At 41.2% G+C, this 27,335-nt stretch overlaps 1 protein-coding gene across 1 annotated transcript in view; it reads left to right on the forward strand.

Annotated features, from left to right (window-relative positions):
* The window catches only part of rapgefl1 (Rap guanine nucleotide exchange factor (GEF)-like 1), a 93,197-nt gene that overhangs the window by 19,175 nt on the left and 46,687 nt on the right, over positions 1-27,335 (forward strand). The window contains exons 2-3 of the mRNA XM_052038376.1: positions 6,412-6,989; positions 26,491-26,671. Of these exons, the coding sequence (XP_051894336.1) occupies positions 6,602-6,989; positions 26,491-26,671 (569 nt within the window). The 5' untranslated portion in view covers positions 6,412-6,601. The remainder of the gene's footprint in view (positions 1-6,411; positions 6,990-26,490; positions 26,672-27,335) is intronic.

A 27,335-nucleotide genomic window follows, 5' to 3' on the forward strand; every position in this document is an offset into this window, starting at 1 on the left:
CTTTAGACCCATCGCTGTGAAATAGTAAGTCACTAATTTTAAGGGGGAATTGGAGGAGAATAAATGCCTTTTTTTTTCCAAAATACATCCTGACAACCAATATGTAATAAGTGGTAAAATGTCTTAAAACAGTAAATCCTTTGATCCATTCCAAGCAGTTCTAATGTTGATTGCTGGTGTACGTTTTGTCCCTCTTTAGAGGTCACATTCTGTTACCATTTGAAAATCTCTTTTAATGTAGTCATTAATGAAATTTCTTACAGATAATTTTTGCATGGCTTTATTGCCCCATTAATTAAAAAACCTGCCAATCAAACTTCAGTAATGGTTGAGCACACTGGTTATTTTTAAATCGGTGATTCAGTTCTGAGCCAATCAACACACAATATGTAATGCAAATCAGTAATTGGCTCTTTTAATCGATGAGTCGCTGGCACAGACACGAGTCAATTAGCATTTTTCTTTTATGGATCAATATATGAATGCCTTTCTAACTGCTTCATTATATACCTTGGGAAAAATTCTTCCCTAAGAACATCTATTGTTCCATGAATATAAACCAATTCCAATTTTTTTTACATAAGCTTTTTGTTCTATGAATGAATCTAAAAGCAAGGAAATCTTGATATGTCTCCTTCTGCATGCACTGGTCTTCTAAATGGCTAATGGAAATTTGGAAGAATACTATGTTTTTTTTCCTCCTTGCATTGAAAACAAATTAACTTGATATTATCAAATCCTAGTCAATTCTGAGCTTGGAAAAGCCAGGTAACAAAACCACTGTGACAAATAACTAACAGAGAAAAGCAGGGCACAAAGCAGCAGATAAGGTGCAAAAGAATTTGCAGGAATGATACCAAGATTGAATGGGTACAAAATCCAGAAGCACTAAGTAGGTCTGGGGATCTGTTGAGAGATGAACATTGAGAGATGACATGGAGGTGTTTTAAAACTTTAACTTGGTTCTAAAGGGTGAGCAAAGTGAAAATGTTTGCACTTATGTTGTCCTGGAGAAAGGAAGCCGGGTCTATATCTGGGAGCATAAAAATAAGGGAGCCACAAATGACTAACTTACTGGACGGCTGTAAAAATCCACCTGGTTCTCGAATGAGCTTTAGGGAAGGAAGTTCAATGGAAAGCTCACTGTCCTGAAATGTTCACCCTGTTTCTTCCTTCCACATGCTCCCTGACTTGCTGAATATTTCCAGTATTTTCTGTCTTTAATTCAGAATTCTAGGATTCCCAGCAACTAGATTTGTTTTTAACAAAAAAATACAGCCTTGCTAACCTGTTCTGATCTGTATGGAACTCCACACCACCAGTGTGATTGACTCTTAAATGAAGTGCCTAACAAGCCATTCAATTTGAAGTCAATTAGAAATGCAAAGTAAATGCTGACCTTGCCAGGAGTGTCCATATCCCATGAATGAATAACAAGCATGAATCAGGAGAGACTTCTCAACCGCAGAACGGTGAGAATATTGAATTGGTGCGGTTGTTGAGGCAAGTGGTGCAGAAAGTTTAAGGAGAAGCTGGACAGGTAGATGAGAGAAAAGAGGAACAGAACGTTATGTTGATCAGGTGAGCTGGAGGATTCGCTTGGAGTTTAAACACTGGCTTGTTTTGCACTGTGCAACCTCTGGAATAAAAGATGTTACTTTAGCCAGATGTGGCTGCACAGCAGCGGAGGAGTTGTAGATGAAAGCATTCCACAGTGGGGAGCAGAAAGTGTCAACCAGGATTCCCCCACTTGTTTGCCATTGTGTTATGGGACAAGTATATCTGATGAGGGCAGAACTGAGCTGGGTTGTGATACACTTCTACAGCTCACCCTCCAGGCCAGCAGTGTCCATCTCCTACAGAGCACATTGTGCAGAACCCAGCTGTAGCACTTCATCTCACAAAGCCCAGGCAAGTCAGTCCTGTTCACATTTATATCTCTTATTGCTTGGTTTGAAATTCCCTTTGAATCTTGGGGAGAATGTTGTGGTGACCATTAGTGGATAAGTCCTGAATCTGAATGACAGGTCTGTTAGTAACAGAACCTGGGTGTTAAATCCTTTTGTGTCACTCCAAGTCTCCATGTTAAACAACAAGATGGCTCACAGAATCAGAAGTTTCAATTCCCAGATTCCCTGTTGGCTTTCCCTTGAATAAAGTGCCAGAGGCTGAGATGTTTAATGAAAGAAGGGAGAGGCTGAGATGTGCTCCAGTATAACACTTAACCCCAATTCAAACATGACCTCAGCATGAGTGCATGTAATATTTATCATACCCGGCCCAACCATTTAGTTTATGATTGGTATTGGTTTATTATTGTCACGTGTACTGAGATGCAGAGAAAAGGTTTTGTTTGCTTGCTATCCAGAGAAATCATACCATGCATGATAACATTGAAGTAATAAAAAGAAACCAGAATGCAGAAGTAGAAATAACATCTGAAATGTGCTCGTCACAAGCAATAATACTAAGCAAAACATCCTGAGCAGGAAAAAGTACTGAGCCAGCCCCACCCGACTGAAATATTTGATACACCTGAGTATACACCTTGCTGACCTTAAACTGATACATGCAGATAGGTCGTGGCAGGCTCAGTCCACGTAGCCAGAATTTAGACGGGTACATCATATAAAGCTGAAACCTGAAGATTTTGGGAGGGTAAGTATGCATTTCTGGTGGCATTTGCCTTCGTCCAGTTGTCTTTGTGGTTTAATTTAATGGGTATAGAATTTTTTTGCAGGAGAGTTTTTATTTTGTATTATTATTTCTGGGCTCTGGGCACCACAGCAAGGCCAGCATTTATTCCCAACCCATGCTGGCATTGAGAAGGTGGTGATGAGTCATGTTCTTGAACCCCTGCAGTGCTTCTGGTGGAGGTATTCCCGCAGCGCTATCAGGCAAGCAGTTCCATGACTTGTGGAGCATAGGACATCCCACTGTAAATGGAAAACCTCACCCAAGAAATGCCATGGAAGTCAGATAAGTTGCATGGAGACACAAGAGACTCTAAATGCTGGAATCTGGAGCAACACACAAAAAGCTGGGGGAACTCAGCAGGTCAGTCAGCATCTATGGAGGGAAATGGACAGTCGATATTTTGGATTGAGATCCTTCATCTGGACTGGAAGATAGTCTTTCAGTTTCATCTTTCAGTCCAGATGAAGAGTCTCGACTCGAAACATCAACTGTCCGTTTCCCTCCATAGATGCTGCCTGATCTGCTGTGATAAGCCACGTGTCCACGGGCTACCAAAGCTGTCAAAGAACTTTGAATATCTGTGAAACTCTGACATTCACAAAAATGAAATATATTCAAAAATTATTAAGAATTAACCATAGTGAAATGTCTATAAATATTTACTTGTTAATTATTCAAAAAATATAAATTACTTGAAATTTACCCAAGCGCTTTTGGAGTTGTACTACAAAGAAATGAAAGGAGAGATAACTGTTGAGAAACTCCCTCCCCCCCCCCAAGAGTGTCACAATGTGTTAAGGACCTTTCTACAAGGTCTGGACTTTAAAAATGGTTCTCTTCCACTTAATTATTAAGCATCACCAATGTGGAATTTTAGACGGAGGAGGTCCTAAACATGTGTGACATGAGGACTGAGTTGTCCACTAAAATGAAGAAATGCAACACTGGATTGGGATTAGAGGCAACACGGTGATGTAGCTGGTGGAGTTGCTGCCTCCTGGCTCCAACAACCCAGGTTTGGTCCTGACCTCTGGAACTGTCTGTGTGGAGTCTGTATGTTCTAATACTGCGTGGGTTTCCTCTGTGTGCTCTGGTTTCCTCCCACATCCCAAAGGCATGTGATTGGTAGGTTAATTGGCTACTATCCCGAGTATGTGAGTGAGTGATAAAACATGAGGGAAATTGATTAGAATGTGGGGAGAGTAAAAACAAGTGTAGGTTTACTGTAATTGGTTGTTGATGGTCGGCAGGGACCATCACAATCACAATTCCTCTTTCTTAAGTTTTCATATTTTTCTGCTAAAGACGCACTTATTTGTGAGGGGTGTTCAGTTTAAGCTAACACCTTCCATTTTGGAATCTCAGTCCAGCAACTCTTCTTCATTGATAGGCCCTGCCTGTTCACCAGACCATTGGTTCTGATCTTGCATTCATTTAACATCCACATTTACCTCCTTTCCAACAAGGAGTGCTGGCTAACGATTAGGAGCAGCAAGATCAGACCAATTCCTTGTTTTCCCCCTTCCAGGGCCTGGTATGCTGAGGCCATCTACTGTCCTGCTATCCTTAGATCAGCACATTGTGAGACTGTTATGAAGTTAGGGATCTTTCCCATTAGAGATTTCAGCAGAAAGTGCACTGTACGGCTTCTGAGTTCCTGAAAAAAAAATAAGAGTTTCATTCCTATCCTGGTTATGCCACCACACCCTTGCTTAAAAACAACTTAAATTTATGGAATTCTACAGCTCTGACAGATTGCATATTCGTATCCCACAATGTCCATTATCCCTAACAAGAAAACTATTCCAATAAGTAAGGTTTGGCTGAGCTATGACAACTCACTCATCACATTAATTATTTCAGTTTGTCGATTGAGGTGATGACCAGCGAGGTGTTCAAGGATGATTTAAGCTGTTTAAATTTGGCCTCCAGCCTGTTTTGATGTTTTTGTTTGGTGCAGTTATGCTTGTGCTTCTGCCAAGCTCTGATTAACAAGGTGGTTTGTTTGATGATGGAAGGTGAGCAGTGTAACAGCTGTACGAAGAATTATATAAAATATCTTGTTCCCGGTTGTTCCTGGCTTGGATTGGTGGATGGAGTCAGTAGTTACAGAAAAACAAACAAATGTTTTTACCTATCATCACAGTTTATTTGGATTAAGGCACTGAACACTTTTATCCCACTCTTCATCCTAACCCTCTTTACCAGACTTGGTGCAATATGGATTAACTGCCTGTGACCTCAGTTTGAGTGTCCAGAACCCCTCCAAGACTTTTCTTCCCTTCCTGTGACACAATCTTCTTCCACACCCCACCCCTGCCCCCTTCCACCACTCTCCTTATTTCTTTCCTCTCCCCTGGGCTGCAATTGCTGGGGTTGGTTCCATCAATATTGGATCACTGGTAACTTGCACGATAGCGTGGCGGTTAGCATAACGCTATTACAGCGCCAGCGACCCGGGTTCAATTCCGGCTGCTGTCTGTAAGGCGTTTGTACGTTCTTCCCGTGACGCGTGGGTTTCCTCCGGGTGCTCTGGTTTCCTCTCACATTCCAAAAACGTACGGGTTAGGAAGTTGTGGGTATGCTACGTCGGCGCCGAAAGCATGGCGACACTTGCGGGCTGCCCCCAGAACACTCTACTCAAAAGATGCATTTCACTGTGTGTTTCGATGTACATGTGACTAATAAAGATATCTTATCCTATCTTATAAAAAGAAGTGACCATTCTTCAGTTGAGTCCACAAATTGCACAATTGGAATACATCACTGCAGAACTGTACTTTGTTCTTGTTCACTATCTGTTTTGCACAACAAGTTGTAATGATCTGGAAATCACTGCCTGAAGACGCAATGAAAACAGATGCAATAACAACCTTGGACATGGGATCAATTGGACAGCTGCTAAAGAGCTGGCAGAGGCGTGGCTTTTGTGCTGTGAGACTCTACAATTCTTTGCACATTTAAAAGCAAATGTCTATTGCAATATTTTCAGTCAGCTTGTAATTAACTGCAGGAATCCTGGCTGATTGACAATCCTTCCTTAGTCCAGGGATAATGGGAACAATCATACATCCAGTTGATTTAAATAAGGAACATTTGCCCAGATAATCTAAATAGTTTTTCGAGATGGCAAAAAGGTACATTTCAGAATTGTTTGTTTAAAAGCAGCAGGTTTAATGCTGTACTGACTCTGCTACACAGTGTTATGGGTATAGAATAGTCTCTGTGATACTCCTCCTGGTCAGTTTCCATTCTCAGGCTAGTCTTTAATGGAGGTCATGAGGTATGGAAAAAGCCTCATCTCAAATGAAGGGCAAACACTAATTCTGGGACGGTAAAGGGTTTATTCTGAGTTCTTCCACACCAGTTGCAGAGCAGCATTTGTGAGACAATGTATGGTGTGCTCCACATTATGGTGGTAACCTCAAATGATTAACCTTAGAAAGCTAGGCAACATTATGAAACACGCTATATAAATGCAAGAGTTTCTTCATTGACTGTTTGATTTTATAATGGGCTTTCAAGAAGGGAGAACGTAAGCAAAGATGGGAGAATTCGAATAGTTAAATTGAGAAGAACTTTCACATTGGAAGTTTTAGAAATTCCCCTTTTTCATTAATTTCAAGTTGTAGAGTTTATTTCACTCTGATTGCTTAGTACCTTGTCTGATTATGGCTGTGTTGTTTTTGTCTCCTTCTGCCTCTTGCCTACTAGTATCAGCTTGCAGACTGCCATGGAAATTCCTGTTTTGCTTCAAACAGTCATTGGGAGTGAACTGCCCTCAAGCACCATGTTCGCCTGGGTTTGAAACAAACAGCTTTGGTGATGAGGTAGAGCCCCTCCCACGCAGTCGAGGCGTTGAGACTCGCTGAAATCCTTCAGCCCTGATCAGTGTTCAAAGACAATGACAGGGATGAAGCAAATAGAAAAATTTCTCAAGAAGCAAACCTCGACGCTGACCAGAAGTCGTGTGGATAAAGATGGCTTTTTCCCAGGAACGCTTAAGCGGAGACCGAGTGCGTCCAAAATCCTTCCCTTTTTAAAGGACACCGTTCCCGGGAATGATAGCCCCAGTCCCAAGGATGAGTTTAGCCCTGACATTGGATGCCTGGAGAATAAATGGACAGACACAGATGACGAGCTGACCAGTCCTTCCCTGTCATCAGGAGAAATGAGCCCCAATGGGTCAACGCTCAGCAGCAAGTTGTGGCACTTCTCCGACACCCCAGAGAACATTGTGGATCATGTGCTGGAGGGACTGATGGAGGCTCCAAAGAGCAGCACTGACACAGGTGAGTGTGAAAGCACGAATTACCAGGACTCGAGGAGGAAGCATCTGTCTGACTTGGACAGGAGTGTAAACGAGGGTGAGGCTGTCGGGGATAAGTGGATGGCACCAGTTTACCAAATGCTGAGGTCTAAGTTTCGAATCTGGAGTCAGGGCAAAGTCTACAAATCAAGCGCCAATTTTTTTGGCTCTTGGCCAAAGGTTGTGAAACCATACTTAAAGCTTAACAGAGATAAGAGTAAAGTACTTAAGACTTCATTTGGATTTCCTAAATATCATTCTCGCTCCAAACCCAAGTAAATTTTGTGGTCTCCTTTGGAAAATATTTTGTAAACGTGTGATGTATGGACCTCCGGTCTCAAGTAAATCAGGGCATGCCTCACCTTTGATTGCAGGTGTTGAACCTAACACTTGAAATGTTGATACTGGAAAAGATTGAACAAATTCTATCAAATGTTTTTGTTTCTATTCAAACGTGGTGTCAGAAAGACAATATTCTCATTCATTCTCCAGTGTTAATTTAATTGTTTAATCACTGTATTTACCTCTACTATGACAACTATTATATATTTAAATATAAATGGCATGTGTAACAACAGAAGGAGGGGAGGCTATTCGGCTCATCAGGTTAATGCCACCCCTCCCAACAGAGCTATCCCATCAGTCCCAGTCCCCCCTCCTTATTTCTCTGTGCTGTTGCAATTTGCTCTTTCTCACATGCTTATCAACTCCCCTTTAATTCTGTTTGCCACTTAGCTACACTAACGGGTAATTTACAGTAGCCAATTAACCCACCAGCCTGCAGGTCTTTGTGGTCTGGGAGGAAACCGGAGCATCCAGAGGAAACTTGCATGGCCGTGGGGAGAATGAGCAAACTCCACGCCTCTGAGGGGAGGATCGAACTAGGGTCTCTGGAGCTGTGAGGCAGCAGCAACAATTGCTGTTTTTCAGGGTGTGAGAACTGGATCTATTGGCCTTTCATCCAGACAATTGGTCACAGAGTTGTACAGCATAGAAACAAGCCCTTCAGCCCACCATCATACCTATCTATACTAATCCCACTTGCCTGCATTAGTTCCATATCCCTCTCTGCTTTGCTCATTCAAGTATCTGTCCAGGTGCCCTTTAAACGTAGTTACTGTTCCCGCCTCCACCACCTCCTCTGGCAGCTCATTCCAGACACCAACTACTTTGTGTGAAAAATTTACCTCTTAGGTCCCCTTTAAACCTTCTCCCTCTCACTTTAGACATATGCTTTCTAGTTTTAGACATCCCTTCTATGGAAAACAGGCTCTGCCTCTTGCCTCTCATTTTTTATATACCTCTATCACGTCACCTCTCAGCCTCTTGTGCTCAAGGGGTAAAATACCTAGCCTATACAACCACTCCTGATAAGATTTCCAATCCAGGTAACATTCTTGTGACTCTTTCCTACATCCTCCTGAGCTTAATCACATCTTTCCTGTAGCGTGGTGACCAGAACTACACACAATACTCTAAGTGCGACCTAACTAACGTTATGTACAACTGTAATATGACGTCCCAACTCTTATACTCAGTGTCTCGGCCGATGAAGGTAAGCATGCCTTCTTCACCACCTTGTCTCCCTGTGTTGCCACTTTCAGGGAAGTAGGTACCTGTACCCCTAAGGTTTCTCTGTTCACTGACACTCCCCAGGGCCCTGCCATTCACTGTGTATGTCCTGCCCTTGTTTAACTTCCCAAAATGTATCACTTCACACTTATCTGAGTTAAGTTCCATCTGCCATTTCCTATCCCAGTTTCCCAGTTGATCTATATCCTGCTGTAACCTAAGACAGCCTTCTTCACTGTTCACTGTACCACCAATTTTGGTGTCATCTGCAAACACTGATCATGCCACCAACCTTTTCATCCAAATCATTAATATATATGACAAACATTGGAAGACCCAGAACCAATCCATGTGGCATATCAATGGTCACAGGCCTCCAATCTGAAATCTCCAACCCTCTGCCTCCTATCACTAAGCCAATTTTGTATCCAATTGGCCAGCTCACTCTGGATCCCATGTATTCTAACTTCCTGGACTAGCCTACCATGCGGGACCTTGTCGAAGGCTTTGTTAAAGTCTACATAGACGATGCCTACTGCCCTGCCCTTGTCAATCCTCTTGTTTGCCTCTTCAAAATACTCAAATTTGTGAGACATGTTTTCTCACACGCAAAGCCATGCTGACTCTCCCTAATTAGTAGCAAGTGTTTAGTGTACATCGTAGGTAGTCTTGTGTATAAATGAATAATTTTATGATGTCCTAACTCCACCCACAGCTTAACATGTAGGTACAATAAGCAATTAGGAAGGATAATTGTATGTTGGCCTTTACCGCAAAAGATTTGAGTATAAGAGTAAAAACATCTTGCTGAAATTATATAGGCCCTGGTGAGACTGTACCTGAAGCATTATGAATGACAAAGAAGTCATACACATGAATGACAGAGAAATGGGGGGCTATGTGGGAGGGAAGGGTTAGATAGGTATTAGAGCAGGATAAAATGTCGGCACAACATTGTGGGCCGAAGGGCCTGTACTGTGCTGTAATGTTCTATGTTCTATTATATGCAGATCTGATGACAGATACACTTGCAGTAGAGGGAGCGTAATAAAACTTCATCTGATTGATTCCAGGGACAACTTGGAGGGAAAATTAAGCAGGCTAGGCCAATACTCTGTAGAAGAATAAGAGGTGATTTCATTAAAAGATAGAATTATTTTCCAGGGCTTGACAGAGTAGATGTAGGGATGTTCTCCTTACTGCTGAGTCAGTAGGATATTGCTTCAAGTCCCATTTCAACACTTGCACACTATTTATCCTTGCACTTGAACGGTGAAGTGAGGGAGTGATACACTTCTGAAAGGATTGACTGCAGTTCAGAAGATAATTCATTGGTTGTAAGTTGCTTTGGGGCTTGAGAAATGGAATGAGACTATAAATAAATTCAAGCTCCTTTTCCTTTGCACACTGAGAAAGAGGAATTGGAGGTAAAGAGCTGTCATTTTAACTAAGCTGAACGCACTTATCTGAATGCTCATCCCTGGTTTCTTTATGTTGACGTTGCATCACATTATACACGCTTCACCAGATACAAGAATTCCCTTGGGAAAGAAGATTTCTATGAGCGTAGCAGCCCATTAGTTTAAAAATGTGGTCAGAAAAGATTGTCATGGTCAGTGGGATCTTACTATGCTCATTACCACACTGTTTGGAGATTGAGCACGGGAAGATGCTAATTGCTTCATTGAACTTGAAAAATCAGTGTAAGTAAATGTGTAATTCAAAGTGCATTAAGTGTTGCGATTGCATTTAATGTACAGAATTCTCCACCTTAGATCCACATTGCAATGAAAGTACTTACCTTAAGTGGATGCTCAATTTGGCTGAGACAACAATTGATTAACATCTGCCTTTAACCTATACTCTCAAGTCACATCATGTTCAAAAGTTTAATTGTGCATTCGAGTATGTAATTTCATGTTTGCAAGGGTTACACTGTGCAGACTCTTACAAATGGAGAGTGGGGTTCAGCACAGTCTTTTTACATATAACATAGAACAGTACAGCACAGGAACAGGCCCTTTGGCCCACAATGTCTGTGCTGACCATGATGCCAATTTAAACTGGATCCCTGCCTGCACATGGTCTGCATCCCTCCATTCCCTGCCTGTTCACGTGTCTGTCTATATGCTTCTTAAGCATTGCTATTGTACCTGCTTCCACCACTTCTCCTGGCAGCACCTTCCAGGCACCTACTATTCTCTGGAAGAAAACTTGCCACTGTACATCTCCTTTAAATTTTCCCTTGCTCGCTTTAAAGCTACGCCCTCTACTACTTGACATTTCCACTCTGGGGAGTGGGGGTGGGAAGTGGAAAGACTCTGACTATCTACTCTGTCTTTGCCTCTCATAGTTTTGCATATTTCTATCTGGTTGCCCCTCAGCCTCCGATGCTCCAGAGAAAATAATTCAAGTTTGTCTACCCTCTCCTTATAGATAGTACTCCTGGCACCATCTTCTTTGCCCCCTCCAAAGTCTGCACATCCTTCCTGTAAGGAGGTGACCAGAACTGCCTAACTAAAAGATGCAACTGACTAACAGTAAATACAATACTGAGCAATTACCTTGATTAACTTTGTTGTTGCATTCTACACTTCAAATAGATACTTTTGGTGTGCAACATTAGTCTAGGCAACTTCAGTTGCATTTAGAGAAGCTCACTACCAGGTTAGTCACTAAAAATGATTGACATCTAGACATGAGCACATTGCAACATTGTTTTAGAACTCCAAGTTCAAGTTCTACTCATGAGTGGTAAGTTACTGAGGTTGAACGTGGTGCTGACATTCAAAGAAAAGATTGAGCTATCGAGCCCAGCGGTGGAACTGTGATGTGCTGAAGAGATGCATTGCATCTGAGCTCTCACCTTTGCACTGGAAATGAGCTTGCACAAAACTTTGCTGTTTTGGAGTACAAAAAAGCAATTCTAACTTAAACAAGTTCCAAAAATATGCACTACATTCTTGGAAACTGGAATCAGATGACAGGCAACATTGACAGCAAGTATATTGAAGGACTTGTCCCAACATTGTAACTTTGACTTCTTTGAGTACATGGTGTGTGACATGTTTGTTTATGGTTTAATTAAAGTGAAAATTCAATCAAGGTCATTAAACAAAGAGAATCACAGTTTTGATCTTGTGTGCAAAATTGTGACACCCATGGGGAAGGCACTGAGGAAAGCTTAAACATTTGGTGCAATGCAAGGTACAGATACTATGAAAATTTACAGTTACAGAGCAGCAGCAAAGAGTCATGGAGTTATACAACACGGAAACTGGCCCTTCGGCCCAACTCATTCATGCTGACTGCGTTGTCTACCTGAGCTAGTCCTATTTGCCTGTATTTGGTCCATATGCTTCTAAACCTTATCTAAATGTCTTTTAACGTTGTAATTGTACCCATCTCTACAACTTCCTCTGGCAGCTTGTTCCATGCACCCACCACCCTCTGTGTGGAAAAAAATGTAAAGTCCCCTTTCAATCTCCCCCCCCCTCCCCTCACCTTAAACCTACAGCCTCTAGTTTTAGACTTCCCTACATTGGGAAAAAGACAGCGACCATTCACTTTATCTATACCCTTCATGATTTTATAAGGCTCAATGAAGTCACCCCCCAACCTCCTATGCTCCAAGAAAACAGGCCTAGCCTATCTAACTCAAGCCTTCCAGTCCCAGTAACATCCCTGTGAGTCTCTTCTGCACCCTTTCCACCTTAAGACTGGAGTTCCAAGGCAGAGGCTGAAGCACACGGGTGACAATAGCGTGAACAGCTGCTGGAGATGTAATGGAAGGTATGCACCACATGTATGTTCGAAATGGCGAAATGCTTTAACTGTCAGAAAGAAGTCACATCCCCTCAGCGGACAAGGTAGTTATCCAAAGCAATTCTAATGTTGTGGTTTCTTTGCTAAAGGTTAAGTCGTAGTCGGGAAGGCTGCACAGTTCTGAAGCGGGTAAACAATGGAGAATTGGCCTTGTATAGCAGAATGACTTAAGAGTGAAAGTATGTTTAAATAGAGCATTGACATGAACATAGACACAGTAGCAGCTTGTTCAATTATGGGCAAGGATGCATAACTAAGTAAATTCATCCAAGTACTGTTGATGAAGAGTGCAGTGAACTGGAGAAAATGTTCATGTAAAGTACTGAGGTCTTTAAACCAGATGAAATGTGTGCTGCATCACAATAATCAGCAAAGAGTAATATTAATGATTGTAGATGATTACTATAATTAGTATAATCGACCACACTGATGGGCAAAGATTGTCTTAAAAAATTATAGCTAGATTGCAAGGGGATGTTCAACATAGATGCTTAAAATTCATGCTGAGGCACATGATTGGGAAAGTATGCAGAAATGTTCAAGAATATCTAAAGAGATATTACAGGGCACAATACCCAGTTCTATATCAAGCCAAGCATGATCTGTCTTGCATGTATTAATGAACCAGGTGGAGGAAATGGTAGATACATTAGAATAGAATGAAGTTCCAGTAAAGACAAGCCAAAATAATTAGACAAGACAAGGTGCACTACCTTTTACATTCTTCACTGGATCCATGTGGCAGAGTTGGCAGCACCAAAGTCTTCATCAAATTACATCCATCATGAGTCTGCACTCATCTGAATGTGGGTAAGGAGAGTCAACAGTGATTAATGGTGACAATGAATACACGCAAAACTTTCTTGTGGTGTGACATCGCTTCCAAAGATCTTCCAAGCTACCATGGGCTGGCCATTACAAAGCATTGACTACTGTTCATGCAATCAAGATGATGTACTAGTAGCTGCAATACTGAAAAAAAAAACCTTTGGATACTAAAATACTACAGTGTCCATTTGGCTACATGTACACAATGTAAAGTTCAAAAGAAACAAATGTCCATTCATGCAGAAGGAAGCAGTTTATCTTGGGCTGAAAGGAGATGCAAATAGATTGTAACCAGTTAAGCAAATAGTAAGTATATAAGAATGTATCTAATACAGTAGCATTCGTAAAGGCAAGGAGATCTAAAAAATGGAGGGCATTCTTAGTCATGGTACAGTGTCATGCTAATTTTTTTCCAGTTCATGTAACCATACTGACACAATTACTAAAGTAAGTTGAAAAATAGAATTGAGGCAAAGACCAGCAAATACCATGTGACTTATGGAAGAAGAGTCTGGAGAGTGAGTTTTCGTTAGCTCACAATGTCACAACATGTATGTTGAAGCCTGTGTGCAATGCTTTGTATTATGGCATGTTATGTAATGTTATACCTGTTATGTAATGGACAAAAGACATTTGTGTTTGCATCATGTACATTGATGAAGGGTGAGAGAAACTTCTCAAATTGACAAAGTGATATTAGAAATTATCCTTGGAGTGGAAAAGTTTCATCAACTCCTATCGGGCAGACCATCCACACTGGTCACAGACCAAAAGTCTTTGTTTGCAACTTCTGGTCTCAAGAAGGTAATACTGACAATAGCTGTATTGAGAATGCAAAGATACTCCTATCTTAATGTGACTACATGATTGGATAAAAAAAATTGAAATAAATGTTATTCAAATGCACTTTCATGTAAGCATGATCTTCACAATGAAAAAGGTACTTTTCCAGATATAACTACGGAAATAACTAAGAAAACACAAAATGATATTGCTCCAGAAGATAAATTTTGGAATAGCTTCACATTGAGCATTCTGGCATTGGAAGCATGAAAGAAATGGCCAGAAATGTTGTTTATTAGTCAGGATAAGACAAAGATCTTGAAGACAATGTATTTTCCATCAAGACTGCAGAGCAGAACAGTGAAGGCACCTGTACAAGGATGTAAATAGCCAATGGGACATTATGAAAGAGTACATGTTGATTACAGCAACTGATAACTACTTAGCACTCATAGATAGTCAATCAAATTGGATTGAGGTGAAATGTGTGGAGTTTATTACAACAGCAGACTGTACTGTCAAAAAAATTGAGATCTATTTTCTCATGTTATAGCTTATCAAAAGAACTAGTGCCATTTAATGGGCCTCAGATTTGTTCACTTCAATATGAACTCATTATAAAATAAAATAGCATTGTTTCATTATATTATCCAGTGTCAAATGATTGGGGCGTTGTAGGTCACGAAGGGGATTGTCTTTGACTACAACATGATATTTGGTCAGCTAGAAAATTTGTCAGAGCAATGTCAGATGGAATTTAATCCTGACAAGTGTGAAGCGATACATTTTAGAAGGCCAGATATGGGTGGGACATTCACAGTAAATGGAAGGGTCTTGGGGAGTGGTGATGAGCAGAAGGACTCACGGTACAAGTCCACTGATCCCTGTGGTACAGGTAGATAGGTTGGTGAAGAAGACATATGGGATGCTTGCCTTCATCAACTGAGGCATAGAATATAAGAGCAGGGATGTTATTGTTACACCTTTATAAAGCATTGGTTAGGCCACACCTGAAGTATTGTGGTGCACAATTCTGGCCACTGAACTAAATGAAGGATGTGGTTGTGCTGGAGGGGGTGCACAGGACGTTCACCAGGATATTGCCTGAATTGGAGCATTTCAGTTGTAAATAGCGATTGGATTGGCTTGGTTTCATCTGGAGTGGAGGAGACTGGGTGACCTAATAGGTGCGAAACTATGAGGAGAATAGATAGGGAAGATAGTAAGAATTATTTTCCCTTAGTGGGGGTGCCTAAAACAAGAGGGCATGGGCAAAGTGAGCAATAGGAGGTTTAGATAGGATCGGAGGGAGAAGCTTTTTACACCTGGGATTGGCTAGAGAGGTAGTGGAGGAAGGTACTCTTAAAGCATTTAAGAGGCGTCTATACAAGCACTCGAATCACCAAGTCATAGAAGGCTATGGACTAAATGTGGGTAAATGGGGCTAGTATAGATTGGTACAGAGATCAGCATGGGCATTGTGGGCCAACAGGCCTGTTTCTGTACTGTACTATTCCATGACTCTGCGATGTATCAGAGAGATCAGTGAGAATTGTCAAAGACGCACTGAAGGAACAAGTATTATACGACTCCTCAACTTGAATGATGAGACATTTCTGAATTACAGAACAATGCCACATTCCACAGTGAGTGATGTTGCTGCTGAGTTACTCATGTAAAGAACTCTTAGAATATGACTAGGCTCAGTTCTGCCAAACCTTGAGGGAAATGTGGAAGAGAGGCAGCTGAGACAGAAATTACGATTCCAGTCACGGAGAAAAGCAATTCAAACAGCATGATAGAAATCATTCGTTGATGCCATCTTGTAAATGTGACACTGGGGAATGGAATACTGGCATATGTGGTACAAAGAGATACCTTATGGAAAAGGAGATAAAATTAAAGTATTCATGGAAATCACTTAATTCCTGCAAGCAATGTATAAGAGAATATTGAAGAGTTATTTGATTATGAGTGTATTCTAGAACTAGAGATTTGTAGATGAAACAAACACAAGGTTCTCATGAACTTTGTCAAGAAGTGACATCTCAAATCAGCAAGTAGATATAACGCTCACAGCACAAGTATCTTTGAGAAGATCAAAGTAGCCAAGGTCTGGGGAATAGGTTGAAACCTGCAAATACGTCTATACGTGAATCACCCTTTCAGAAAAGTGAAAACACGTGTAATGCAATGCATATACATGAGACATGACACATGTATAACATGCACAAATACATACAGGGGAAGGTTGGAGAAACGAATAATCAAAAGGCAAAAAAACTGCAGAGGCTGGAAATCTGAAATAAAAACAGAACATGTTGGAAATGATTAACAGGTCAGGGGCAATGTTAGTGCTTCAGGTTGATGATCTTTCAACTTAATAATTAAGGCAAAAGATCATTGACCTGAATTGAATTCTGGTTCTCCCTGCACAGATGCTGTCTGACCTGCTGTGTATTTCAGCATTTTCTGCTTTTTTATTCCCCAAAGAAGATTGAATAAAACAAGTTGACATTTTCTGGCAGCTTTCTGTGTTTCTTCGTTTTTTCTCTACCTACTTTGCAGTGCTCAGGTTCAAAGTAAGGAATGTAAGCACACAGAGTGAGAGGGATGTATCAAACCATGACATCAGAGTGTTTAGGGGAATATGACTGCTGCTGCTGATGGCTCAGTGCCTTGTCGATGCTCAGTTTTGAGTTGGCAGATCCTGTTCTCTTAACATTCTTTATTTCAATAGTCATGTCACTCAACATGTTGAGAGTGTCCTCAGTGTAAACATTATTCTGCCTAGTTACCTGGAGGGACAGGGAAATGTAATTCATATTTTTCTCCTTCAGAAAATCATTAGTTGTTAATAAAAGAAAGACTTGCATTTATATAGCACCTTTCATAACTTCAGAATGGCCTAAAGTCCTTTACAGCTAAGTAAGTACTTGTCACTGTTGTAGAGGAGGGATGGGTAGCCAATTCACCTAATCTGTTTGGAAGACAAAACACAAATGGTGCTGTGTTGATAACAGACCAAAAAAAAAGATTAGCCCCTTCATGACATGGGTTTATAGAGCATCTTTAAAAATGGCAAAGCATTATCGTGGTGCTAGAGACTAGAACTTTTGCATTTGGGTTGCAGACAAAAATTAGGCTTTATCTTGCATTTGGTTGGTATTTTCAGGTAGAAATATAAGTTTATACAGCTTTTGAGCCATATCTTTAAATAGCATGAGAAGAAACACACATCTTGAATGTCTTAAGAGGCATGAAGAAAACTATGTTTTATAGTTACTTATGCAATACATAATCCACCAGACTCTGTTTTTGTCCAATGCAACTTTCTACATGCTGAATATTTATTTCATAGCTAAAATTTAGTTTTGCTTCATTCTTCTGGGAGATACTTCTATTACAAGTGTAATAATGGGGAGTGTATATTTATTTTCTGCAAGACAGCCTCTCCATTGTTATAATTGCAAATGTCAAGATGTTAACTATTCATTAGCCTTATTAACGTCTAGCCAGATTAAATCCCTTAAATCTTAAACACTAGTCCTAAATAGTGATTACAGTATTAATAAAGAGAACAAGCTGACACAGCACACCCTGCAATGCAGCAGTAGGGTGTGGATTTCTACCTGGAACCGACACATACAGATAGCTGCCGGAGTGGCTGAGCAAGAGCCTGATATCTCTCACGTGCTTTCCTTGTATTCAAAACGTTGCTGGGCCAAGGTAAAGTACATGGAGAAACTCTGCTCTTTGTGCCCTTTGGCAGAGGGACTAGAACTAGAGGCAGAGAATTAAGGGGCGCAGTAAAGTGGAGTATGATTGAAAGGATCAGCCATGATCTTATCAAATGGTGGAGCATTGACTAAGGGGCTGAATGGTCTCCTACTTCTATTTCTTATGCCTTGTATATGTTTTAGAATGCACCTGCTGGAAATGTGATGGAAGTATATGAAACATGGTTTTCACTTGTGGGTACAGTAGCTGGTGACTATGTGATTAAACTAGCATCTAGAGACTTGGGCAATTCATTCAAAGACACAAGTTTGATCTTCACAATGCCTGCTGGGGAATTTAAATTCAGGTAAGAAAATAAATCTGGATTTAAACATAACAACTCGTCTCAATAATGACAACTGTAAAACCACTGGATCATCATAAAAACTCATATGGTTCACAGATGTCCTGCAGGGAAGGAAATCTGCCATCCTTACCCAGTCTTGTAACTCCAGACCTAGCAGTATGGTTGACTTGACCGAGATGGAGCTCAGTGGGTTGAATGCTGGCCTGGTTTTGAATCCATTAAAATGTGCACACTTGTTGCATGGATTTATTCTTCTCCTCTTACATTCATTTGACTTCTCCATTCTCTCTTGCAATCAGCAAGTTTCTTACAGTGGCAACTGAAAGCCGTCCAAGTGTTGTATCATCAATTTTTGCACAAAACCTCCTGACCACCTTCCCTGTTTCTCCTCTTGTTCCATGTTGTACCTGCATTGCATGCTTTCTTTTGCTCGAGTTTGCAGCTCCTCGCATTTCTCCTTCACAACCTCTCATTTCAGAATCTCCACCAGCTGATACATCCCTCTGTTCTTCCCTGTGCAGCTGTCCAGCTCAGTTGTAGTCTACCTGTGCTTAGTTTATACTGGAACACCCTGTGCACCTCCAAGTGATATTCTGCTCCCATCTTTTAATCAAAGGATTGTGACAGGACTAAAGGTGGTGATTGAGCCCATATTGTCTCTGCTGGCTCCGAGTAGACCAGTCCAGTCAATCCCACCACCCCCCCCCCCCCCCCCACTTCAATGATTCAACGCCATTTGCGAATGAGTTGACTGTTTTATTGGAACAGGACTAATGGGAGAAAATTACACTGGTACCGTGGATGCTGTTTTCAAAGGTAATTGATAAAAGGATTAGAAATGAGGAGGAGGATTAGCAGTCTGCAGCTCAGTGTCTGGAGGCAAAGAAACTCGTATGATGTTTTAAAAAAGACACTCAGACATGTGACCTACAGCTAATGGAAGAGCTGGGAAGTGGGATTACATTGGATAAATCCTTCTTGGCCAATGTCAGCAGGATGGGCCAAATGGCCACTTATGCTGTAAATTTCCATTAAGCAAATTGTCAGACAAGTTGTGAGTTTTACCCTGTATTCACACCTTAGTTTTAGAGTTCTAGATTACAGACTATGTGCCCAACAGATCCATTGCTTTACACAAGGCTTCCCTTGCCCTGCTTCATCTGGCTCCATCAAGATGACATAGAACATAGAACGTACAGCACAGTACGGGCCCTTTGGCCCACGATGTTGTGCTGACCTATATAAACCAACTCCATGATCAATCTACCCCTTCCCTCCTACACAGCCCATAACCCTCCATTTTTCTTACATACATGTCCCAATCTAAGAGTCTTTTAAATGTCCTTATTGTGTCAGCCTATATTAATATAACTCTGTATTCTTCCAGTTAAATGTGTTTATTCATCACTTCAACCACTCCTTGTCTTAATTATTTTTAGCATCATACTTCTTCAGAAGTTTCTTCGGAATTCCCCATTGGATTAATTAGTGACTTATCCTCTAAATTATGACCCACTATTCTAGTCTGCCTACAGCTGGAAATATCTTCACCACCTGCCAGGCTTCTCTTCCAGAGAAATCAACCACAGCTTGTTCAATCAATCTGTGGTGTGACCTCTCCGCTCTGGTCCCACTGTGGGTTTCATATCTTCTCCAGGCCTTTACCCGAAAATGTGCGACCAAAAACATTTGCAGTACTTCAAAACTTTGTAGAATACCAAAACTAGAATTCCATTCCCCAGCAACCCATGCTTTAATTTTAAAACATGTTACAAGAACATAATGGTTGTTATTTCTACATAAACATCATTGACGTACAAGTTGCCAAAAGTACCATGAATAGCTAAACTGCCTAATGATGCAGCTGAGGTTCTACCACACTATACTAAATAACCAGATGCTGGCATCTATAACAGGGGTGCCTTGGGGCATGTTTGTTGCCAGAGATCAGTGAGAACGTCAGGTTTACTTCCCTTCTCTCTGCAGTGGCTCTCAGAACATAATTACATAAAAACAGGATGAGGAGGCCATGCAACTCTTTGAACCTGCTCCACTGTTGGATGATGGCTGAGCTGATCTTGGCCTCAATTCCACTGACCTGTCTGATCCCCATAATCCTTGGTTCCCTTATGATCCCAAAATCTAACTCCATCTTGAGAAACAAAGGACTGCAGATGCTGGAATCTAGATGAAAAACACGATGATGCTGGAGGAACTCAGCAGGCCAGGCAGCGTCTGTGGAGAAAAGCAGGTGGTCAACGTTTCAGATCAGAACCCTTCTTCAGGACTGAAGATAGGAAAAGGGGAAGCCCAATATATAGGAGGGAAAAGCAGAACAGAGGAGATCACGGAGGTAGAGCAATGAGAAGGGGACGCACAAAGTTCCCATCGAAGAGAGGAAGAAAACCTCTTCAAAGTGGGCACCCTTGAAGAGACTTCGCAGTGGAGCAGTAATATTAGAGAAACAAAGGACTGCAGATGCTGGAATGTATTCAATGACTTAGCCTCCATAGCTGTCTGGAGATGGGAGAACTCCATAGATTCATGATCCTCTGAGAAAAGAAATTCCTCCTCATCTCCGTCTGAAATGGCTGGCTCCTTGTTCTGAAATTATAGCCCACTAGCTTTGGGTTCACCCACAGAGAAAACATTTGCTTAACATCTAGTCAGGTCCCGTCAGAAACTTATCCATAGGATTGCCTCTCATTCTTCTAAACCGTAATGAGTATAGGCCCACAAAAAGGGGAAGATTCATACGTGCCATAGTGACCGCTGAGAGTCTGGTGGTGGGGTACCTACAATCTCACACAAGAGAGATGCATAACCAAGGGAAAAAAAATAAGACGGAAGAACATTGTTATCCAAAGCAGAGGTAGGCAGAAGATGCCACTTTCTTATTAGCCTCAGCACTCCGTTGTTCTTTTGTTTTTTTTCCCATTACTATATATAACTTCCTTTGGAAAGAGTGTGAGTATGGAAATTGAGGATGAGATTGACTTGAGCTACAAGGCACCTGCAATTCAACAGCCGTTATCTCTCACTATCTTAGCATGTTTGTGAAGGCCAGCCTTGGCTGAAATACTGGAAGGTAGCCAGCTCCTCAATGTCTCAGTTAAAAGATGAAAGGAAATTGGCAAAACATCCATATTTGGCAAGGATTAGACACCAAAAAGGGCCAAAAACCCTGTTTAAAATGCAAAGGGTTTGTCATCAGTATCTGAAATTTTGAATTGCACTGTCTACCTGCACTGCACTTTCTCTGTAACTGTAACACTTTATTCTGCATTCAGTTATTGTTTTACCTTGTACTACCTCAATGCACTGTTGCAATGAAATCATCTGTGTGGACGGTATGCAAAACAAGTTTTTCACTGTACCTTCGTACATGTGACAATAATAAACCAATTTCCAATCTAATTCCCATCCACTTATCCATTCATTATTGTTCTGGACTAATTTAATGTGCATGCAGATGTGAAGAATTCACAAGTGACAGAAAGTTCAAGGCCCACGATTTGATGTATTTTGACTGTCCAGCTAAGTCTATAACATTTACAGGAGGATCATTTCCTCTCATTATCTGTCAAATGCAGGTTAACTTGCAATTAAACTGTGTTTGACATAGACATGATGGACTGAATGGCTTCCTTCTGTGACCTAAATTTCCATAATTTTGTGTTGGAAATTAGTTACACTGACAGCAGAAAATCCAGCTGGTCATGTGCCCCCTGGTTCTGTGTCTCCTTGACGGGAATGGAGAGAAATGGGCAGTTCCAGAAACTCCTGTTCTTTTAACAGGTACTGGTACCATTCAAGGGAACCTGGAGCTTCCCTTTGCTTTATTTAAGAGAAAGATGGCAAAGCACTCATATCACAGAGTCCTTGAAACTTGGTTGCGTCCCTACTGGTATTAGCTGGTTGTAATCTTCCACCTTACAAGGACAGAGTGTGAACTCCATAATAAATCAACTGAAATTCCATCTGTGTAATTTTTTTCATCTGGTTGGTTGACTGATGCTTAAGTAAGATTTCCGTGTGTGTCAGCAACAACAAAGAAAATCAGGTCAAACAGCAGATAATGCGTGATTTGGTTGAGAGAACAATATTGACCAGGAGAACTCCCCTACGTAGCTTCAATATAATGGCACAGGCGCCTTCATAACAGCCAGAGCCATAGAGCAATACAGCACTTATGCAGACCCTTCGGCCCAACCAATCCATGCCGACCACCATACCCACCCATCTAGTCCCAATTTCCTTCAGCCCAAGTCCTTGAAGTGGCTTTTAATCTACAGCCCGCTGCTTCTACAAATAAGAGTGATGAACCATTGTCGTCTGATTAAAGATACTCCCAGAATACTGTTGGGTTGGGAGTGGAAGGGTTTTGACCCAACAACGATCAAGAAAAAAAGAATGTATATCCAAAACAGGATGCTGTGCCATTTGGTGGAGAGCTTGAAATTGATGGTGTTCTTGCTTGCCTGCTACACATGACCTTCTGGGTGCTTTAGATCATGGCTTTAGGGTGGGAATGGGGGTAATACAGAAGAAACTTAGGAAAGTTGCAGCAGCACACTGAAGCTGCAGTGCATTGGAGGAGGATGGAGTGAATGTGTTGGGTGGCAGATGAGGTGCCAATCTTGTGGGTATTTTTGTCCTGGGTGTTATAGTGCTTTTTGACTATGGCAGCTGCAGTTACCAAGGCAAATGAACAGTTATCAATTCCACTCCTGACTTGTGTCTTGCTGATGATGGAAAGGCATGGGGAACTCATCAGGAGGTGTGGAATTACTAGCCTCCTTTAGCTACAGTATTCACGTGATCTAGTTAATTTTCCAATCAGATGTGACTTCCAGGATGTTGTAGGGTAGGAAGTCAGTGATACTAATCTCCAGGGTGATGATGCAACTCTCTCTTGTTGGAGATGGTCATTTGTGTGTTGCAAATATTATTTGTTATTTACCAGCCTGTGCCTGAAAGTTTTTCAGCTCTCATTGCATGTTGGCATGCACTTCTTCTTTATCTAAGGACTTATGAATGAAACAGAGCATCATGCATCCAATTAAGTTATTGATTGTTTGATTAGTGAGAAATAATACTGTTTTCTGTATGTTTGAGTCCATTGTGTAAACTAAAGGCAGACTATTCTGATGAGGTGAATGAAGTATTGGTTTATTATTGTCACATGTACTGAGATACAGTGAAAAACTTGTCTGGCATACCGTTCGTACAGATCAATTCATTACACAGAGCATTGAGGTAGTACAGGGTAAAAACAATAACAGAATACAGAGTAAAGTGTCACAGCTGCAGAGGAAGTGCAGTGCAGGTAGACAATAGGTGCACAGTCATATCAAGGTAGATTGTGAGGTCAAGAGTCCATCTCATCGTATAAGGGAACCATTCAATAGTCATTCTATCCCATCGTGGGATAGAAGCTGTGGTATGTGCCGTCAGGCTCCAGTATCTTCTGCCTGATGGGAGAGGGAGAAGAGAGAATGACCCAAACGAGTGGGGTCTTTGATTATGCTGGCTGCTTCACCAAGGCAGCGAGAGGTATAGACAAGAGTCCATGGAGGGGAGGCTGGTTTCTGTGACACGCTGGGCTGTGTCCACAACTCCCTGCAGTTTCTTGTGATCCCAGGCAGAGCAGTTGCCATACTAAGCCGTGATGCATCCAGATAGGATGCTTTCTATGGTGCATCGATAAAAGTTGGTGAATGTCAAAGGAGAGATGCCAAATTTCTTTAGCCTCCTGTAGAAGTAGAGGCGGCTGGTGAGATTTCTTGCCCATGGCATCTGTGTGGTTGGACCAGGACAGGCTATTGGTGATGTTCACTCCAAGGAACTTGAAGCTCTCAACCCTCTCGACCTCAGCACCGTTGATGTAGACAGGCGCATGTACGCCACCCCCTTTCTTGAATTCAATGACCAGCTCTTTTGTTTTGCTGACATTGAGGGAAAGGTTGTTGTCATGACACCATGCCTATTTTTCTCTTATGAGGCTTTAGTTTTTTGTGCAATCATGATGGGCACAGTATTTAGTGGGTGTGTATGAAACTTGAATGGTTTACAATTATTTGGCAGAATTTGGACTTTGCATTCACTTGCTTTAAAAATAGGGTGGGGACCATTAAATTGTATCATAGTAAGCACTTCCGAAAGAAAGATGCATTTATATTACTGTCTTTGAAGACTTAAAGAATCAAGACATCTCAAAGCACTTCACTGTCAATGAAGTATCTCTGAAGTTTCGTTAGTACTGAAAAGTTAGAAGCAAAATGTTAGAAATTTGTGTGCCACATTCACACAAAATAACAAAGTACACAATGAGCTGTTCTTCTGAAATCTGCAACTACTGAAACCTGTAAAATTGAACTTCTGAGGAAGGAAGTGAACACACAAATGTTGCAATATCATGAATTTATCTTGTGACCAGGGACAAATTGCAATGCCTACGCCTGCAGATGGTTTCATTAGCCTTTGAGGGTCCGAAGATCATGAGAACTATTATACAATCGCAAGTCTTTTTCTGAGCAGCTTAGATACGTAGAAAATTACATGGAAGGTTGGGTGGTCCTGAGTGTTGCCCTTTAAAACCCAATTTCAAATCCTCCTAGACTGATGGGGTGAATTGGCATCTTTTATTTGATGCCTACATCAGCGCTGCTGTGATCGCCATCTGAGATTGTCAAGCCATTACCAATTTAGAGGTGGTTTTTTGAGTGGAGTCCATATCAAATAAAGAACAGGGTTAAGACGGCCCAGAATTATTTCATATCGGAGTCTTGCAGTATTCAAGTTTCATAGTCGAGGTCCATTAAGATCAGTGTTTTGGAGTATAAGGGAACAGGAAAAAAAGAATATGATTATCTTCCATTTAAGAAGGCAGGGACTTGTTGGGCTGAAGGGCCTGTATCCATGTTGTATATTGGTCTAAATAGCTCGTTTCGTATCTTGGGGTGATTCACAATCAATCCAGTACCTGTGCATCTCTCTTCTTATGAAGTAGCCTTCAATCTTTCCACAGTATCATCTTAACAAAAGCCAGTTGAGGTAGCTGACCAGTTAATTAGCTATTGCTTGATAATATTTGAAGGGCAGGTATTGGTCATAAATTCCTGACCCATTCAAAGTACACTATCAAATCTCTGCAAATCACTCTGGCAGTCCAGATGGAGCCTCGTTTTAATGTTGTACTGCACCTTTCAGCATGAACTAGCAGCTCTCTATTAACATGACTGTTCATACCTTCATTCTGATTAGACAGGAGCATCAAGTGATGCATCTGCTTTGCAGCAATGCAATGATATTATATAGTGTCATTCTGCCAGCTTTTAAGGTTTCCACATTTAAATAGTTTAAATTATTTGCCTAGCAAATAAATCTTTTTGAACAGATTTAAAAATACATCTTTTATAACAGGTATGTAATAGATATACAGTCTGAATGTATTTGTCAGGACATTACCAATGTCTCACCTGAAAGTCAGCACCTCCAGTGGTGCAGAGCTTCCTCAGTAATACACGTGAGCATCAGTATAGATTAAGTGTGCAACCTCTGAATCGTGGGTGAGGTAGCTACCACTGAGCTGAGCTGCACAGAATAGGATTTACTTCAAACGTTTTCAAGTTCAGTCACAATTGGAGGAAAAAGCTTGTGTATGCTTCACCAACACAAAATGATTAATTCCTTTAATTGTCTTCCACATAGGGCAGTGGTGGCAAACTTTTGTGATCAGTGAAGGGGTGGCTTGGAGGATGGGAGAAAATGGAGATTGTGATAGGTCGGGCAACCAACAGAATGACCTCCCTGCTCAGTAAAATGCTGATGTAGATACCACTATTCCCATCTCAGCTCCCTGTTGTGTTTATTATCTGGCAGTTATACAATCCAAAGTTCCCTAGTAAAACTCAGGAAAGCTTTGAGAGTCAAATGAAGGGGAAGAAATTAGTGGCAACGCCATTAAACAGCAAACACCAAAGGTCTGGAAGCCCACCTTTCTGCTACATGAATTATCAGACACCCTAGAATCCTCCACCTCGTCCATTAATATTTATTCTTGCAGCTTCTCTCTGTAGCAATTCCCAGGTTCACCCCCTCACCCCACAACCCCTTGTCCAATTAGTGATTGCGGCTGCTCTGTGGGTGGGACACTTCATCTGTATTCCACTTCACACCTCACCCCGAGAGCTCAAAAGCTGTAGAGCTGGTTTATGGGCTTTGTTTTTGGATTATGTTCAATTTAGAAGCTTCAGTGCTAAACCAGCCAGAATATTGTCATCTGCAGTGCTGAGGTCATCATGGTTATTGGTGTGTGTAGTATGTATTCTGTACATGTCAGCAGCAAAGCCAGGCCTGTTTCTGATGACTTTTCATCTTCTTACAGAGATTCTTCTGGATGATTTCCTTCTCACCCACTCTGTCTTCATGCCGACTGACAAGTTGCTGCAGGTTTTACATAAACAATATCCTTCCTTTGGAAAACATCGGATCGTTTTCATTATTAAATCAAACAGAAAACTGCAGCTGTTTGGCAAAGCTTGCAACAGCCCACTCATCGATATGGGGTTAAAACATCTTTCATTCACAACAATGTACAAGTAATTTAATGATCACCCTTATAGTTTTTAGAGATCGTCTATAATCTCTGGCAGTTGAAGTTGACTCCTGTATTTACTTTTCTTCCTAATGTTCTTTCCACACCCTTTTTACCAAAGCCTAAAAAGTCATTTGTATCTTTAATCACTTAAAGGTTACAGAATAAAAAGTCCATTCAGCCCATTGAGTCCATACTGTTCTATCCTAGAGTAATCAACTAGTGCCATTCCCCTGCCATCTTCCAAAAGCCCTGTAAATTATTTCCTTTTGGATAGTTATCCAGTTCCTTTTTTGAAAGCTACTATTGAATCTGCCTCCACCTCTACCCCAGAAGTCCATTCCAGATGTTAACCACTCACTATGCAAAATAAAGCCATCATATCACTTGTGCTGCCCCCAGAACACTCTACGCCAAAGCTGCATTTCACTGTGTGTTTTGATGTACATGTGACTAATAAAGATATCTTATCTTCTTTTCCCAGTCACCTTCATCCTATGTCCACCAGTTATTGAACCCGCCACCAATGAGAACAGTTTCTCTCTACTTAATCCATCGATACCCTTCATGGTTTTAAATACTGTATCTCCATCATATCTCCTCACAACCCCAGCAATTCACACAACTAAAGTCTC

This window comes from Pristis pectinata, chromosome 25 (genome assembly GCF_009764475.1).
Source record: "Pristis pectinata isolate sPriPec2 chromosome 25, sPriPec2.1.pri, whole genome shotgun sequence".
Taxonomy (NCBI): domain Eukaryota; kingdom Metazoa; phylum Chordata; class Chondrichthyes; order Rhinopristiformes; family Pristidae; genus Pristis; species Pristis pectinata.